This window comes from Rhipicephalus microplus, chromosome X (assembly GCF_043290135.1).
Source record: "Rhipicephalus microplus isolate Deutch F79 chromosome X, USDA_Rmic, whole genome shotgun sequence".
Classification (NCBI taxonomy): domain Eukaryota; kingdom Metazoa; phylum Arthropoda; class Arachnida; order Ixodida; family Ixodidae; genus Rhipicephalus; species Rhipicephalus microplus.
In genome coordinates, this window is record NC_134710.1 from 231,478,447 (window position 1) to 231,498,473 (window position 20,027).

General features: G+C 42.6%; 1 protein-coding gene across 4 annotated transcripts in view; it reads right to left on the bottom strand.

Annotated features, from left to right (window-relative positions):
• The window catches only part of EndoB (SH3 domain containing GRB2 like, endophilin-B), a 33,210-nt gene extending 19,521 nt beyond the window's left edge, over positions 1–13,689 (bottom strand). For 3 of the 4 annotated variants that reach the window (XM_075878774.1, XM_075878775.1, XM_075878772.1), the window contains exons 1-4: positions 13,281–13,547; positions 12,440–12,581; positions 9,964–10,089; positions 513–646 (exon numbers count right to left, since the gene is read on the bottom strand). In XM_075878774.1, the coding sequence (XP_075734889.1) occupies positions 513–646; positions 9,964–10,089; positions 12,440–12,581; positions 13,281–13,352 (474 nt within the window). In that variant the 5' untranslated portion in view covers positions 13,353–13,547. The other variant, XM_075878773.1, reaches the window with a different exon arrangement.
• Between the last annotated feature and the right edge of the window lie 6,338 nt (positions 13,690–20,027).

Consider the following 20,027-nt stretch of genomic DNA (forward strand, 5'->3'; position numbering starts at 1 on the left):
CAACCAAGAACTTGAAACGTTTTTATTTTTTTTTTTAGGTATAGGTATGGCTTAAACTCGGGCAGCTTCACTTCCATCTAAAATTTCAGCTTGAGGTCGGTTCCACATCTGTATTTCAACGCACTATTGACTTCACCACGCTTTCTAAGGTGTAGGAGCTAAGCAACAAGTTTTTATTTAATTGCTGAACCAGTAGCTCTTTAGGTATGGCTAAAATTTAGAAAGCTTCTATACTATTTAAAATTTTAGCTTGGGGTCAGTTCCACATCTAAATTTTTGCTCACTTTGACTTTATCATGTTTTTTAAAGGTGTACAAGCTGTAACAAAGTTTTTGTTAAATTCATGACCTTGCTTAAATTATGCATTTTCTTCAAAATTCTCAATGATCAGACTTTCAAGGTTTTACCAAACTCCGATTTCATGAAGTTTTAACTTGTTTTGACTAAATATTGCCTATGGGAGTAGAGATGTCATACAGGAACGATGATCATGACGGTTCCAGTTTGTTTACCAAGATTGTCTTCATGTCTCCATCCAGAAACCTCCTCAACGGCTGGACAAAGTTGGTGTGCACCAGGCGACCAAACTCTCGTTCTGCTTGGCCCAGTTCTTGTTGAGCCTGCCCAACCTTGATAAGGGCACTTCCTGTACATAGATGGATAACAAAAGCCCCACCCCTTATTCAAGATGCACATGCCAATATATTACCAGTGATGGAGGTGACTTTTTACTTTTTGGAGCATACTTTGGAGCAGAAAAAGTACTGCTTTGGAGCTGGCAGAAGTGTTTACGAAGCAGAAAAAAAAAAGCTAGTTTAGAGCAGGTATTGCTACTTTGGGAGGAGATATTAAATTTTCCATACATTAATTGGAGTTCAGAGCATTGATGAAGCATCTCATAAATATTATTATTTATTATTAAATGTATATAACAGGCAAGAATCAATGTAAATTTCATGAAGTAAATAATGGCAGGTTGTTAAAGATGTGCTGCAAAATGAGCTACAACTTAAGATACTAGTATTTGTGGCATAAATCAAATCAAACAAGAAAGCAGAGCGCCACATCTTGGAAATAACCCCAGTCCCATATATCTGTTGCCAAATAAGCAGTTTAAATAATCGGTATGAGATTAAAGCAATCCTGCTCATTTTCACCACACTGAGAAATAAAAAACAGTCAAATGAGCTATATGCTTAATAGACCAGTACTTGTCACACAAATGAGATCAGAGACGATAATGCTGCGCACTAGTAGCCACTGAGATGATAGCACACAGATTCTTTTCTTTCTTTAGGACTTGCGAGTCGGTCACACAGTAAAAGTTTGTCATTCTCATTCTCTCCGTGTCATTTCAGAGAAGGTTTGGAGTAATTACTAATTGAAATTACTGTTTGGAGCAGCATTTCTCTTTCAGAGCAGTTTGGAATAGCACTTCGATCACTGTATTACATAAATGGCTCGGTCAAAACTCTCGTAGGCACATGAAAATTACCAAAAATAACACAAGCAAAGACAATAAAGATGTAAAGACAGTTTCATGCCATTTGGAAGTCCTAGGTGTTTGGTTTTCCGCTACCTAAAATCTACTTTAAACTTTGCAAATGCATTTTCACTGTTATCAGAGCTCAGTGCCCCTGCACTAATGCATAGCCTGTTATCCAACGGATATTCCTGTACACTATGCTACCTCCACTGATGCTGGCATCCAGTAGTGTGTTTTAACAGCCTGGATTTATGACTGCTTTACGGCCGTGATAGGGACTTCATTGCTGCCACAAACAGCAATGGAGAACATGAGGGACAAGACAGGGGGATAGGAATGATCATGAAATAATTTTTGTGATCATTCCCATCTCCCTTTGTTCTCCCTCATGTTCTGTAGCAACGCTCACTGCAATAATGAACTAGATTAACAATGCGTTTTGACTGCACTGCCAGCTGCTCTTAGCAACAGTTCATAACTGACAGAGGCATGTAGCAATACAGCCTCAGTCACACCCTGACCTTGCCAGCACTTCGAAGTTCCTAAGTAGGCTGCATTCCTGGCTGTTCTCTGGCTCCCTACAATAATGACAATAACCACTGCCGAATATTGCCACCTAGTGTTCTGTGCCAGTGAACAGTGAGCCAATTCTGTGCCAGTGAGCGAAGAAGACGCAGACGAGCAACCCGTGCCAGCGGAGACGTCCTTCTTGAGTGAGTGAGTGAGCGAACTTTATTTAACCAGCGGATTGAGGCGTGGGCCTAAGCCGCACTAGGGGCGGTGGAGAGACCCTGTCTCTCAGCCGCCTCCCGTGCTCGCTGGATGGCCCATATTTGATCTGTCCAATCTGAGCTGATCAGCGCGGCTCTCCACCGCGCCCCAAGCTGTTCTGGGGAGACTGCATTGGCGTCCTGTATCTGTGTGCATTCCCATAACATATGCTCTAGGGAGGCGCGTCTCATGCCACATAGTTTACACGAGTCATCTGGGTATAGTTCGGGGTAGATGCGATTTAGGTGCTTCGGGTTGGGAAATGTTCTAGTTTGAGGTCGCCTCCAGTCAACCTCCTGAGATCTGTCTAATGTGGAGCTAGGTGGTGGAAATCTGTGCCTCAACTTTTGGTAGAATTGGATTCGTGTCTGAGCTTTTGACAGTCGCGTGTCCTTGTACGTTTCTTCGAGCGCTTAGCGCATGACAACTGATGGAGGTGCGGGGTACCCTATGCACCGAACCCCTCCCAGTACAAGAAGCTCCAGCTCCATACTGGTGGTTACGCCTGTCCACCGTGCTAGTCGAAGGATCCGTGGACTGGACCCTGGGCTCGGACTTCTCTTAGAGAGGATGATGGCTCTAACTATCCCAGGCAGGGCAGCGCCGTCCCAAGCGGCTCCAACCCAGTCGGTATGGAAGGTGCAACGCCAATGCACTATACACTGTTCAAACCACCAACGCCGAATTCCTTTCATGGTGCTGTCCATGAGGATGTTGAGGATTGGCTAGTCCACTATGACTTCGTTGCTGCTCATAACATGTGGGATGACACAGACAAGCTCCGACATGTCCACTTCAGTTTTAATGACGGGGCGCGTGTTTGGTACCAAAACCGGGCAGGTGTGTTCACATCATGGGTGGACTTCAAACGCTGGCTTCTCGAAACGTATGCAAGTCTCGATCGCTGAGAGCGAGCTGAACGTGAACTTCAGTGCCGTATGCAAATGCCAAATGAAGGCATAGCAATGTACGTTGAGGACATGACGCGTCTTTTTCGATGAGCCGACCCTCACATGCCGAAAGAGAAAAAGGTACGATACCTGATGTGTGGAGAGAAGGAACAGTTGTTCGGTGGTCTTGTACGCAGCCCACCCAAGACTACATCACAGTTTCTCGCTGAAGACGTTCTAATTGAAAGCACACTTTGGCAATGGACCCAGACGTACGAGCAACAAGTGAACTTTGCCTCTGCTACGGACTACACGGGCGATCTTGGGGGCCACGTCGACTTCTTCCGAGACCTCATACGCTCTGTAATCCGCGAAGAACTGCAGAAGTTATCAGTACCCTCGGCGCCAACTGTCAGTTCTTTGTTCGGCATCGTCCGAGATGAAGTTCAGCAGGCACTACGAGAACCGTCCTGTCAGACAGAGCCGCGGCCCCTAAATGACTTCCCTCGCATGTCGTATGCGCAAACTCTGCTCCAGCCAGCACCACCTTTGGCTCCGCTTCCCATCACGACCCCTGCCATGCTTCTGGCAGAGCAAACTCTGCGCCAACCTGCACCACATTTCACTCCACTTCATACCACAGCCCCAGCCATGCTTCAGGCAGTCCAAGCGGGCCCGTACCTCAGCGACCGCCGACTGATTCCGTGAAAATCAGACGTGTGGCGGGCACCTGATCGACGTCCTCTTTGCAATCACTGTAGCGAACCTGGGTACATCTACATACAGTGCACTTATCGAAAGCTGGGACTTCGTAGTTTTTTGGCCAACTCTCCACCTCCACCAGTTGTCACGCGCTAGGAGCTCGAAGAAACGTACAAGGAGACACGACTGTCAGAATCTCAGACACGAAGAAGGAGGTTTTCGCTGGCACCGGTTGCTCGTCTTCGTCTTCTTCATTCACTGGCACAGAACACTAGGTGGCATTTGATATGAAGACAAGACGCCATAGAACGGGTAATAGCCTACGCAAGTCGCACACTGTCTCGCGCAGAATCTAACTATTCCACATCAGAGAAAGAATGTCTCATGGTCATTTGGGCAATTACAAAGTTTGGGCCATATCTCTATGGAAGACCATTTAAAGTGGTGACTGATCATCATGCTTTGTGCTGGTTGACCAATCTACGAGACCCTTCAGGACAATTAGCTCGATGGAGTCTGCGCCTACAGGAACTTGATGTCACCATCGTGTAAAAGTCGGGCAAAAAGCATGAAGATGCTGACATGCTATCACGAGCACCACTTCAATCCGCCAGTACAAGCGCAGAAGAGGATGGCGCCTTCGTGAAAACACTCAGCAGGCTGGATCTGATGTCTCATCAACAAAATGACACCAATCTAAGACTGATTTTACATCACTTAGAAGGTGGCACCACACCCATTCCTCGTCAGATGTCGCGAACGTTGCCATCATTTTGCCTACGAAATGGCGTCTTATACAAAAGGAACACTGGTACTGGTGACAGATCTCATCTTCTCGTTGTGCCTGAAGCCCTCCGCGATGACATCTTATTAGCTTGCCACGACGAACCCACATCCGGCCATCTGGGCTACTTGAGAACTATGGATCGAGTGCGACAACTGTACTACTGGCCTAAAATGTCTGCCTATGTCATACGCAACATGAAGTGATGCCGTGAATGCCAGCGTCGCAAGACACCACCCTTAGAGCCTGCAGGCCATCTACAACCGATCAATCCACCAAGTTTGATAAAGTGGGAATGGACCTCCTAGGCCCATTTCCTTTGTCTTCTTCCGGCAACAAATGGATTACTGTCACAAGCAATTACTTGACGCGTTACGCTAAGACAAAGGCATCGCCACGAGGAACCGCATCTGAAGTTGCCAGTTTTTTTATGCATCAAAGTGTGCTACGGCATGGCACCCCGTCATATGTCATCACTGATAGAGGTACATCATTCACAGCAAAGCTTTTGGAGGATATCTTCAGGTTGAGTTACACAAGCCATCGAAAGACCACTGCATATCACCCTCAGAGTAATAGTTTAACAGAAAGGCTAAACAAAACTCTAGCCGACATGATCTCTATGTACATAGATGTGCAGCACAAAACATGGGACGACATCCTTCCATACGTAAAAATTGCGTACAATACTGCAACGCAGGAAACTACACGCTTCACGCCATTTTGGCTCGTTTATGGTCGAGATATCAAAACTATGCTAGACGGCATGATTCCGTATGAGGACATCGACAAGCTCAATCAATTAGCCCCCCGACATCAATGAGTACATTCAGCGCACTAAGGAAGCACGTCAACTGGCCCGTGTGCACATCAGAACTCAACAGTGTGCAGATGCACGGCGGTACAACATCCACCACCGAGAAGTTAATTATGAAGCTGGTGACCAAGTTTGGGCTTGGACACCCATTACGCGGAGAGGTCTCAGCGAGAAACTCTTGAGGAAGTACTTTGGACCTTACAATACTCAGATGTGTGAGTGACGTGAACTATCAAGTGGTTCTAGAAGGAGCCTCACCATCATCCCAGGGCAGGTTGCCACACCCAGAGACTGTACATGTCGTCCGCCTAAAACCATACTTTACGCTTTGATGCAAATTTTCTTCGTGTGCCAGTGAACTCTTCATGTGAACAGTGAATGCCGTTTATTTCCGATCGCCAGGCCCAGGACGCATTTTCTCTCGTGCGCTACTTTGTTTAATGTTTGCTTATGTTGCCTACTTCGACCCACTGCTGTGCACACTTTTGTTTGAGCGTCGGGTTGATGCTCTCTTGGGAGGAAGAATAATGCCACCTGGTGTTCTGTGCCAGTGAACGGTAAGCCAGTTCTGTGCCAGTGAACGAAGAAGACGAGTAACCGGCGCCAGCGGAGACATCCTTCTTCTTGTCTGAGATTTTGACAGTCCCGTCTCCTTGTACGTTTCTTTGAGCTCCTAGCGCATGACAATATAAACTGTAAAACTCCAGGTACACAGCTTCACTGTATTACTCTGTGATAGATAGGAGCATCCAAAGAGTGTAAATTTATAAAGATCCTAGCAGGATTCTCAATGACCCACAATACATAAATGGCTTCAGCATACCAAATGTTTTAAAATACAGAAATAGTCATTTGTATGCAATTCAGCAATCGTTAGCAACTCTATTGCTACAAAGACTAACATTTTCAATGTTCTGCTAGTTCTTTTTTAGGGATTATCCACATGACTGGTGGCTTCATGAACAACCTTTCAGCACACAATAATTCTGCAGCGCATCTGGCTGGAGTTGCTACAAAATCAGTGACATGAATACCGACGCCCCGAGTACTAGGATGCCATTCTTGCATTCTTCATAGATTTGATTCTTGGCTCCTCGGATGGTTTAATCAACATTTTCATAAATGGGGGAGGGGGGCATATCAGCTTTTGCAGCTACATGACAACATTGACTTTGTAACCTGTGAGTTCTCACCCCTACCATCACTGGCTGTTTGGGAATTGACAAAGTTCTGCTGTTTCAAGGGTGTGCACTAACGTAGCTTCTTTCCTCCATGTCATCCTTTCCAGCGTAGCTTTCAGTGTAGTCATCAGAACAAGAAAAGAGAAGAAGAGCTTAAAGCATGCAACAAATTTTGGAAACAAAGTTTTGCAATTGATTCGCGAGGCAATTAACTCCAATACTGAGGTCATTTGATGATTACCTGGAAAAGTGGTTCAGGACTCTCTCAAAGAGCTCTGAAACACTTTTCCAAGTAGTAGTTTAATGGCTTCAATAAAAGAGCTTATGGTCTCACGAATCGTCTGCCACAATTTAGTTTGTAAAGTACCATTGAGTTACAGGAATTCGCCACATGCTTCACACACTTTCTTATGTACCAGTGAATATTTTGCAAGCTACACAGGGAGGGGGGATGACAGGGGGCAAAAATCTGCATCTCTTCGTCAGCATGCACCAAGACCTTAAGCACTTATCATTTTTTCTTCCATCCCGCGGCTTACTTTCAGTATAATACAGAGGGTGCGGGTAAGCACATCATGCCAACTTGCAGCAGCCACTTAACTATACAGCTCACAGTGCTCAAATAAGCCAATGACCGTGGACTTTGGATTTACGGTGCCGTCATTTGGGTTCATGGCATCATTTGTCAGGAGAAGAGGGAGCGATTGCAAGCTGAATCTGAAAATTTACTGTATATTCCAAGCCACACATTTTGCTATAATCTTTGGCTCGCAAGTTTAGAAACCTCGACTACTAATCGGCAGCATTTGCCGGCCGCAGTACAAGTGTTACATGGCTCCTTTAAATAGTTTGGCATGGGATGCCTTTCACTTGCCTGTCAGGCACTGCATAGTTGTCTGGCAGCGGTCATTAACTTTGTAGGGTTCAAGAAACAAGGTGCTCCAAAAGTAGCTGTCAAACAGGGAAACTAACATGGCTACAAGTGGCTCATGGTGGGCCTATCAGAGTGGGGGTGGGGGATTAATTGGACAACAATGTCGGGCATAGGAAGAAACTTCTGTAGAAGTGTGGCACCAAGAGACTCCCCTTAGATATGTGGACCACCAACCCTTGGGCACATGTTCTGCCTATTCGGCATACTTATACCCTTGGCGTGCAGTGAACAAAGGTTGAAGTGTGTGTGTAGCCCACATATAATAAGTAGAACCTGCAGCGACACAAACCACAAGACCCCTAGCAATCATGAGTTGGGGGTGAAAATTGTTGGCAGTTAGCTTTAGAACATCGTGAGTTTTGTCCGCTTCTGATATATGTTTGCTTTTTTAAAAAGAATGCCACAACCTCAGTATACGAAATACAAAACTCTGTGGACAACTGGGCCCGTGTCACAAGCATTTTTCTTGCCGAGAGCCAATGTCCAGCAGCATTTCCAAATAGGTCACAAAGCCTTTCTTATTAAACGTCTGAGCTTGTGATGTCTGCTTCATGCATTTCAAACCCTAAGTAAGCCTTGCTTGAAGGTAGAAAATAACATTGTCAAGCACAACTAGAGTCCAACTAGTCACGGTCCCTGATGCACCTACACCAGGAGAACCAACATTCAACATTTGTGCCACTAAATGTCCATGGCTCATGATGGTGAGATAGAACCCTATTTGACAAAGCCTAGACGGAACAAGACTCGTGAGCACTGCTGGTCGTCACTAAGATGGAACTAATATGAAATTCACCAAGAAGAAGCAATGATGCATCACAGCGAGCCTACTGAACAGCTCCATCAAATTTCATGGAATACAAAAGCTGCACACGCATATTTAAAAACAAAGCAGCAAGAGCCATGCTATCTGCACAATCACAAACCGACTGTACTTTAGTTTTTTATTATCACGCTCTAGTACATTTCACATGAACAATATGACAAACATTGAGACAATAAATTTACAAATGAGTATTTCATTTTGATTGTGGTCCCCATCAATAGAACGATGCACAATGCCCTATAACACATTAAAATGTAATGCTGAATTCACACAGCTGTAAATGTTTCTATCTATAGAAAGTTTCCCCATGTAGTGGGACATAATATGGTGGCAAAGGAAAACGAAGGAACTTTTATGTACAGCTGCTGCTAGTTGTCTGTGACACATAAATGCAGTCAATGCAGCTAACAACCTCCAAGTCAAGTTTGACATGGATGTTATTAGCATCATCTTTCACCTTAAGGGGGATGTGGCAATAAAAATATTTTTGTTATTTTGAAGCCAAAGGGATAAAATTTGGCATACAGATGTCATTTGTTATGCTGATATCATAACTGAAATCGTTTTTGAGCTATCTAATATAAATTTTAAGTTGCAACACTTGATAGACTCTCATTGTCATCCCAAAATTAATTAGCTAATTAGACAAAAGTTCGTCAAAATGTTTGCATAAGGATATTTATAGAGGTCCATTTTGTGCCATAATGTTATTGGTTAGTTTTTAATATCTAAGTAAGCACACAAAATTTTTTTCTGAAATGTCCTGGACATATTGTCTTATCAACAACTTCTACAAAAAGGCAATTACAGAAGTCCGTATGATGTGCACACAAATATGAACAGCTTTACAGCACTCACCATTGTCTTAGAATCTAAGTGCAGGAAACAGAATGGCTATAGCTTAATTTGTTGTGAAATGGCACTGGGATGACTGACAGCAACTACTCAAAAAATGAAACCTGAGAAAATGAAGCTCAAAGAAATTGAAGCTAAAAGCTGACAAAACAGAACTCGGAAGGAAGCTGGCTTTATTTTTTATTGGAGAAATGCACCTTTAAGGCTATTTTGAGCTCCAATCTGTCCTCTTTTGTGATGATGCCAATATGGTTGCACTTTGCCAAAGGAAAGCTGCATATTGCATTTTGCTATGCCCAATTTTCACATAGCTTTCGATTACAGCCCACCCGTAAAATGCTTGTTTCTCAACTTCTACTACTTATTTTGATCTAAAATTACACTATGATGTAAAACATGGGCTTAGGATTACAGAAACAAATTCATTGAAAAACAACATTTTGACCAAATTTACAATTCGCATTGCCACGTCCCCCCTTAAGAGCCAGTGCTCCAACTTATTTTCTCATGTAACCTTTGCTAAAGCAGGTGAATGATTCAAAGTACTGCAGCACATGTCAAACAGTGTACAAAAAAACCAAAACAGAATCACAAATGTACAAAGACCTCTAATGAAATAAGTAGTAAACCTCAGTTGGCCATCAAACAACAGCTGACTGATCTTCGCTGTCTTCAACATGCTGTATAATACACAAAAATAAGAGATCATTCACGTACCATAAGGTGTGCCAGGACCAAAGTCAGTTCCAGCATCTATCATGTCTTGGCCCAGTAACTCTGTATTATTTAACCTGTCTCGTTTCTTGTCAAGTTTTTCAAATAGATAATCTTCTACGCGCACATCTGCAAGAATGAAAATACGAAGAAATGAAATTAGCGGCTCTTGTTGGGCAGACTTGCCTCACTTGCCACTCAACAATACACATCACCACCATTATGAGAAAATAAAAGGGGAAGGGTACTATTAAGCTTACATAACATAATGGAATCCCACTGGGAAAACTGTGGATAATGTCAACAATTCTGTATATATTTCTTGTGGTAATACTTCATTTCCCAACAAGTATCCACAAAGAGCCATTAGTTTTTGTATGGTTCATGTGATAGCTTATTCATCAGATATGTGATAGTACACCTGCACAAGCGTGCTTTTACCCGTATCTATGGAACTCACAGGTTAATAGTGCCACACACACTTACTTTTTCCATATTTATGTAAACAGAATGCAAAAAAAAAAAATGTTACCACCGTTCATCATAGGCTGCACCACAATGGTGGAAAATATCGTGACTGTTTCAGATTGTTTGAAATTGATTGATGATTGATTGATTTGTGGGGTTTAACGTCCCAAAACCACCATATGATTATGAGACATGCCATAGTGGAGGGCTCCGGAAATTTCGACCATTTGGGGTTCTTTAACGTGCACCCAAATCTGAGTACACGGGCCTACAACATTTCCGCTTCCATCGGAAATGCAGCCGCCACAGCCGGGATTTGATCCCACGACCAGCGGGTCAGCAGCCGAGTACCTTAGCCACTAGACCACCGTGGCGGGGCTGTTCTGATGAAATTAAGCACTAGACCAAGTGACCTGGTTTATTCTACAGCTAACATGAACACTAGTGATAACGCTGGGAGATTCGATAAGGCGTGTATAAAAGCAGATGCTTTCACTGATGACCAGATCAGAGATGGCCAACGATTATGATTGCCATTATCGGTGTTCAGCATTTACTGCTTCTTTTCATTTCCTAGGCAGAAGTTGAACGAATAGAGTTTCATCTATAACAGTCAGAGTGCCACCTTTTCCAGTATCATCCCCATAGGACAAGATTGCAGATTATTACCTCAAATAAAATTCCTATGACTTGCAAACTAAGGGTTACATACCTACAGTCATTTATGTTATGTAGCAGTGGCCTGAAGGAATCATTCTTAGGAGAGAGTGAGGCAGCCACTGCCACACCAACTGAAAATGCCACATGAACCTTTCCTATTGAGCTTGTTAACAACAGTACCTACTTTCAAAAATTTCGAGCTTACTTCGGATCCCACAATTTTTGGATAACCCATTCTATTTTATGGATCTCATGAAATTAGTATCAGCAAGATTCCACTGTAACAGTACACATGACTAATGGGAGATATTCAGGATTATATAGAAAGCAAAACTTTGGAGCCTATTTCATTCTCAGGACTTATAAATTATGACATCTGCTAATTGGCTTGCCAGCAGGAACATGCATTGATGCAATAAGACTAAAGTTCTGTAACATGGCTGTTAAAAGAAAATTATTTATGATGCATTATGTTCATTTAGGGTTACTAAATGCTGAGCATGGTATTTCATTACTTCTGATGATTATCATTGGTCACTTGTAGCAAACAGTCTGTGGCAATGAAGAAAAAGCGACAGGGGAGAAGCTTTTGCACATTTGTTACATGCATTATGGCAGCATTTATTAATGTTTTAATTTCTTAGAAGAGACACTGAATTAGTTGACATTATCTGCACGTGTTCTACATTTGCCTGAAAGTTAAAAATATGACTCAAATAATTATTTTTTAAAATAAAATGTCCATTTGATCTTATTTTATGGTTTAAATAATTTGTTTTTGGTTATGTTGCCTTAACTAATGCAATTGAATACTACTGGCTTTTTTCATGAGCTATTTTAGTGGTGTGTGCTTTTCTGACAGCAAGTTGTCAGTGAGCATATGAGTAACAGCAACAAAGAGGAACACAGCCACACGCTGTTAATCTAGACTTCAGAAACCACTCATGTTAACATGTTCAAGAAACTGAGTATACATATAAAACAAATGTACAACATATAAATTTCCTTTTTTTAATTGCTAAATGAATAATAAAGATCACTATCACCCGTAGTACATAAACCTCTTTTATTTGAATGTCAACAATATTGAATGACTTATGCCAAGTTAGTTTTCAGCTAATCTAGCACTTTTGCACTGTTCAGTTGTGCTTATACAAGATTCAACTTTGCAAACAGTGTTTACTTAAACATCTCCAGCGATGTGAATGAAACATTAGCTTGTTGCTGCTTACAGTGCCCTTATTGGGTATATATGAAGATTTATGTGAACAAAGCTGTGTGAATAATCATTACATGTTTAAACACAAACAAGGTCTCACTGGCTAATTTTCCAAATAAAATATTAGCTTACTTGGATTGGGTTGAAGGACTGCTTCTGTTTTACCAACCAGCCTTTCAGTCCAATACTTGGTTCTGTCAGAACGTTGAGCCAACGTCTCAAAGTGTGCATCAAGTTCAGTTTTGTCAGATGTTCCCAGTCGTTCCTCAGTGTACTGTTGAAGAAAAACATGGCATAAGCCTCCCTGATATATTGGCGCTTCGTTCTTTACATGTTCTAAAGAACTTCTACAGTGCTTCTTGGCAAGTTCACCCGTTTGGTCGAATGCACAAATTATGTACCAACCAGCATGACAATTGGGAAAACAGCACAAAAGCCCCTGCAGTCATTACTTAACGATGCTTATTATGAGTGATAATAGTTTTTGATCAGCAAATATCTTGACAGCCTGTCGATTGCAGAACAGACAGCCAACAAAAATAGTAAAGTGTGGTGAGTGGCTGAGTTGATGTTTGGATACAAACATCAACATCCAAACATCAACACGCAACAGCTTTTGATGCACATTAGATTCTGCTGCACAAACAGCACATTCAGTACGTACGGGGGCATGGGAGGGGAAAAAAGTGAACTCGACCCGAGTTCCTGTGTGAACTGTGATAAGATGAGCGGCAGTGCGTCGAACATCGTTATTTAGCCTCGGCAAGACGAAAAAAAAAAATACTGGCTGTTGTCAAGTCTATTGAGCAAAACGCTTCCGTTTCTTGTAAGTAAACACCGACGCTCACAATAAATACTGCTATATGCTGTAAACTCTTGGTTCTGAAAGTACCCGTCATATCGACTAATGACAAGGCGTGCAAAAGTAGACCACAGCTGGGCACAAAATGGAGCACAGTATTGTTTCTGTCACCTGAACGGCCCTGGTGAACACTGTTGCGGCTTCTGCCGCAAGACCTTTGAAAGACTTGACGCTGAAGTCCATGGCTCAGCTGCTTCAAAGCATGCGCAAACACCAGCTGAATCACGCTCAACGAGTGGATACGAGGACCTTGGCCGATTATCTTCAGTCTGATCTCTTCAGTTGCTTCCTTAAACGTTAGGTCGATGACGAATCCAGCCTGGAACAAGAAGTGACAATTAATTTTAAAAAAATATGACCGAGAACCCCACAGAGATTAGCTACCGGATGACTAAAGTTGTGGATGTCACTCCCTCTACAGTCAAACAACCGCAACCACAATCTCCGCGCATCCCTCGCACAGCGCGACGCGCTTTTGCTGTGCAGCTGTGCCGTTGGTTTTGCTATTATTGACTTTTTTTGCTCATTTTTAATCTTAATCAGGCCGAAAAATGTACATACGTTTGGTACCTGCGCAGGCAAGTGATAATAGTAGATTGTAACTACGCAACTGACACAACTGCAACGGGCCAGATTGGGCGCCAGCCCTAGAGATTTATAAGAGGAGGTTGTGGATTGATCAAGAGACTTATCCCCAGATCTTGAGATTTTTAGCTCTTTGAGTAATTTAGCGTCTTTTTTTTTTTGTTGAATCTAGTGGTTTTTCAGAAGCTCTGTGCAGCCTAGACTTATATTTTTTTGTGTGTGGTGTCACGAGTAGTCGCGCTGTTGTATGACGTGCGCGCATCTGTTATCGTTCTTTCAGGGAATGACCGAATGGTCAGTTTTAAAACCCACGCAAGTACTTGACACTTCAAAGCATGCCGAATGAAACACCACAAGAAAATGCGATTCTTCAGCACTGCCATCGTGTCATCTCTGTGCGTGCATCGCTGTGTGTAGTGGCTTTTGAATGTCTGGCATTTGAAGCATTTCAATGACTGATAAGGACCCTCATTTTGAAGAATGGGAAGCGCCGGACAAGTCATTTCGCAATATAATTGTAAAGGCCGGGCTTTTGTTTGTGAACTGTTTTTTGCTACTGCCCACATACGGACTAGTCAAACCGCCTCCCGGCAGTTTTTTTTTTTTTTTTCGGTAGTCCTCCATCTGCAAGTTTGTACAGCGTAGAATTAAAATTTGATTTGATTGTTTACCTTACCATTGAATATTACAGTGCCGTGCATACCAAAAGCTGCCTACCTCTGCTTTGAAACCCAGCCAGCGATGGACTTCGTCTCACGCACACAAGGGAACACTTCGAAGGACATCCGTCACTTAGCTGTAGAGTACCACCTGAGAAGACTGACGTGGTCCCTAGGAGCTACAGAGTTCGAATAGAACTGAAAACGTTCAGTAACGCGCCCCATGTCTGCGATATAACTTGTGCAGACAAGCTGCAATACTCAAGGAAAAGGGCAGTTGTGGTTCTCTGTGGTTCTCTGCAGAACCATCTGTGGTTCTCTGCAAAAAACCACAGATGGACCTTCAGACGGTTTAGCTGGTCATACAAGTATGTCATTTCATTAGAGAAGGATAATGTGCCTGGTGATGTAGCTACATAGCTAGAACTAGACATCCAAGATTTGAAATAGAAGTGTCTGCTAAACATTGCTGCCTGTCAGCTGAAGAATTATTCGTATGACCATGCCGTTGAAAATTGCACACATGCACTGAAGATGGACCCAAATAATGTGAAAGGCTTGTACCGGCATGGTACTGCACTAATTCACTTACAAAAATATGAGAGAGCGAAATGTCACCTTCAGCAGGATAAACATTTGGAGATTCTTCAAGAAAGTACTGGCAAGCTAAACATGTATTTTGCTGTAGCCATAAATAAACTGTTTGAATAAAGCCATGGAAATAAGTGCAATGTACAGACATTCGTTATTCCTGTGAATGCATTGCAGTTGCCTGGTACGCATCATTTTCTCTTAAATTTAGAAGGTGTGTTTCTTTGCACGTATGAGCTATAAAAAGAAAGATTCACATAACATGCATGCCTTTACGCAAGTAGATCAAGTATGTGATACAGGAGCTCTCTGTATTGAGAACAACCATGATCTTCGCATTTCTACCCCATCCATCTGTTTCTATGATCGTGAAATCAGCCTCCCTGAACAATGTGACAAATATCTGTTGTGTGAGGGTGCACATGCAGTTGGACTGCTTGCATTTATTCCTTTCTGTATAACAAACTGGACAGTTGTTAGTTCAGTACCTTTCCTGGGTCCTACTCATGTTACTGTTAATTTGCACTATTTTTACCATGAAGAAAAACCAACTAGCCTAGTTTTTCATAACAGAGCGATATTATGCGGGGCTTCTGCAGACTTATTCTTGTACATGACTATAATAAAGTAAATGTTGTGTCAGTGGTTGGCTAAAACTGCTTCCTCGGCTAGCTGGTTCATAGTTCTTTGAAAGAAGGCACCACTGAAAAACAAGGATGTGAAGAAAAGGACGCATACTTGTCTGGCATTCTCAGTATCGATTGATATGTAGGGTTTAATGTCCCAAAACCACAATATGATTATGAAAGATGCTGTAGTGTAGGGCTCCGGAAATTTTGACCACCTGGGGTTCTTTAACTTGCACCCAAATCTGAGCCCACGGGCCTACAACATTTCCACCTCCATCGGAAATGCAGCCGCCGCAGCCGGGATTCCATCCCTCGACCTGCAGGTCAGCAGCCGAGTATCTTAGCCACTAGACCACTGAGGCGAGGCGGCATTCTCAGTATCGACAGAGTTGAGTCGAAACACAAAAATGTTTTATAAAATCAGTTTCTAGTTTGTTTTACTTTGTAACCAAAGTGGATTAAACACAAATAATAATGCCTTCATTGACAAAAATAATTCAATCTTTCAGTAGGTGCTGACTATTGTGACAATCATAATTGTGAGTAATGTATGAGATGCAAATGTGAAGTTTGTATTAAAAAAAAAAAGCTGTGTAAAATCTGGACTGAGCATTATTGCATAGTGACTGTGACATTTATCGCCGGGTGCTGAGCTGGTATTTCAATTCCCAGCCATTATCACACTAATGGAAATGCCATGCAAAAAGGCATGTGCAGTGTGCATTGACTACACGGTAAACATCTCTGGGTGGTGAAAATTATCTGGAGCCCTCCATTTCAAGGTCTCTGATAATACACTCAGCCATTTCACAATGTTAAACATTGTTCTCAACTTTTCACGATACCCTGCATCTTTATGTAAACTGCAGTCTCGATTTTAACAAAATTTGAAGGGAAGAGAGAGACATTTAAATTAGTTTTGTCAAGTCTTGCTCTCATCACTAGGGAAAAGAGCCGTGCAACTCTTCGTGTTTTATAGCTCATATTTAGAGCTCAGAGTCTTAAGAGTTTTTTTTTTTTCTTCAAATTTGGAGGGTGTTTTTGGCATGTATTATAACTTTTTGAGGAGGAAATTTAGTGTTTTTCAGAGTCAATTTCTTGCAAATCTCCAAAATTTGATGTTTAATTTTGGGTTATAAGTTGTTACCACGTATTCTTATTAATTTTATTTCTAATGGAAATGTGTTGCATTGTTGCTGATAATCCTGTTTCTCCATCCTTCCTTTTTTTTTTCCTCACTTCCTGTTTTATAAGGGTGTTAATGTGTGCTGCTGTGAACTCCCTAAAGTGTACTAGCCAAGCTGCTTCTCAGCTTTTTCTCCCTGCCTATCTGATCTTGATTAAAAACTTGCAACCATATGAATTCACTCCAAGATTATATATCACTGTAACTTCACTTAAAACCAAAACTCGGTCTTCGTACATATGGAACTCAACCATCTCTTATGAAACAACTTGATGTGCAAGCGTAGCAGTAACAGCTTCATAAAGTCTTTGTTCTTACTTCAAGATATGCATTAGGTTTGCGATGAGTAAGATTTCGATGATTTAGGATTTCGATGATTTAGGATTTCGATGAGTAGAGATGAGACAATGATATGTTGCGTGGCTGTATAGGGGCCTTAAAATTCCTCGCGATAATGCGGGTAAAAACATAAGTATTAAGATCATAACAGTGGCGTGATATGCATAATAAAAGGGGTGACAAAGATTTTGATAATAAAAACATGTAAAAATATTTGGCACTAGCACACGTGCCTCATCAGCGCCCTTGTGTCCAAGGGCTGCGAGGCAAGTGCTTTTAAATGTAATCACTGCAGCAGCAACCTCCCTTGAGAGGTCACGCTACGCAATGCCTGGGTATATTACATAGTAAAAATTGACATCTCTTAAAAAAGCTAACAATGATTTATGGGTGAAAAGTGGTTCCCTACCGACAAACATTGCGGGGTGTAATGGTATATGTTGTCGGTAGGGTAATGAAAAGTGTTGTCTTCTTAGAGTGTCTAGCTGTTTACATTGGATTAAAACGTGAAGAACTGTCAATGCCTCACCACAATTGTCACACAGTGGTGGATCACTACCGGACAAAAGATGTGTGTGTGTCGTGTATGTGTGTCCTATCCTGAGTCTTGTTAGTGTTACCTCTGTTAGACGAGATTTTGATACTGGTGGCCAATGGCCAAGGTGTGGCTTGATAACGTGTAGTTTGTTTTGTGTGTGTTTATCCCACTTGCTCTGCCAGTAGTCTCTGAGGTTTCGTTTGAGAGACGGCTTCAGATCAAGAACCGGGATTGATATGGGTGTAGGGGCAGTGTTTTTGTGGACGGATGCAGCGAGCTGATCCGCCCTCACGTTGCCTTGGATCTCACGGTGCCCTGGCATCCAGCACACTACAACATGTTGGTTGAATGTGTAGAGTGTGCAAAAAACGGAGTAAAGTGAGACAAGGACAGGGTTTTTTTGTTTTTTAAGACTGTGCAGAGCCGTTACCACACTGAGGGAGTCTGTATAAATTACTGCTTTTTGTATTTGTAATTGTTTGATGTGTTTAGCTGCCACAAGTATCGCGTAAGCTTCCGCTGTGAAGATACTTGTGCCTGGATGTAGAGGGCCAGCATCCGAAAAGGAAGGGCCAACAGCAGCGTAGGACGCAGAGGAGTTGGTCTTAGAGGCATCTGTAAAGAACTCAGGACGTGTGTATTTGTGTTGAAGTTCCAGGAAATATGTTCGGATATGGGCAATAGGCGCATGTTTTGTAACTTCTAGAAAAGACACATCGCAGTCTATAGTCTGCCATTGCCACGGTGGCGGGTATGCTACAGGAGCCATTAAACTGTGTTCAAGTGAGACTCCAGTTTCCTCAGCTAGACTCTTCAGGCGAACTGAGAAGGGCTGCCTCATCGAAGGCCTGTTTTGAAACAGAATTGAGCTCGACAAATCATTAATAGTAGAGTATGAGGGGTGCTTCTTGTCTGCTTTTACCTTAAGGAAATAAACGAAGGACATGTAAGTTCTCTGCAGATGAAGCGACCACTCATTTGACTCAACATAAAGGCTTTCTACGGGGCTGGTGCGAAAAGCACCCGTAGAAAGGCGGATGCCCAAATGGTGCACGGGGTCCAGCATCTTCAAGGCACTTTGAGTAGCAGACTGATAGACAACGGCCCCATAATCTAAGCGGGTGTGAATGAGGCTTCTATACAGGTTCATGAGGCATTGCCTGTCACTACCCCACGTAGTACGTGACAACACTTTTATAACACTCATGGCTTTTAAACATTTTGTTTTTAAATACTTGATGTGTGGTACGAATGTCAACTTGTTGTCCAAGATTAAGCCTAAGAATTTATTCTCCGCATTGACAGACAGACGTTGACCGTTCAGTTCAATGTCAGGTTCTGAGTGCACGCCTCTCTTTCGGGAGAACAAGACACACGTGCTTTTTTCTGGGTTCAGCCGGAATCCGTTTTCCTCTGCCCATTTGGAGAGCTTGTTTAAACCTAACTGAACCTGCCGCTCACACATTGCTAGGTTGCATGACTTAAAGCCAAGCTGGACGTCATCGACATATGTGGAATAGAACATGTTGCGGGGGATGGACAGGTGCAAGGAATTCATTTTAATAATAAAAAGTGTACAACTAAGTACACCACCTTGCGGTACTCCCGTTTCTTGCACAAATGTTTGGGAGAGAGTACTGCCCACACGGACGCGGAATATCCGATTGGACAAGTAACTCTCGATTATGGAAAGCATTCTACCGCGCACACCCAGGTGAGACAAGTCTCTTAATATCCCAAAACGCCATGTTGTGTCGTAAGCCTTCTCAATATCGAGAAACACTGAGAGGAAGTATTGTTTGTGGACAAAAGCATCTCGGATCTGTGCCTCGATACGCACCAAATGGTCGGTGGTGGATCTACCCTCTCGAAACCCACACTGGAACTGGTCGAGCAGATTGTGTGTTTCAAGGAAATGTAAAAGTCGGCGGTTTATCATTTTTTCAAAAAGTTTACAAAGGCAGCTGGTTAGTGCAATGGGCCTATAACTTGAAACTGAGGAAGGGTGCTTGCCCTGTTTCAAAATAGGGATAACAATAGCCTCTTTCCAGAAAGCAGGGATGGTGCCAGAAAGCCACATAGCATTGTATAGAGAGAGTAAAGTTTTTCGCGTTTTAGGCGGCAGGTTTTTCAACATCACACTGCACCAGGCTACGACGTGACACGGTCGTAGCCTGGTGCAGAATTACTGCTAGAGTTTAGTGATGTTTGTAGCTCAGCTAAGTTGAAAGGTTGGTTGTATGCCCCGTGTTTTGTGCACTTATATTCTAGTTTCTGTTTTTCTATCCTTGCTTTATATCTTTGGAAAACTTCAGTATAGTGTGCCGAGCT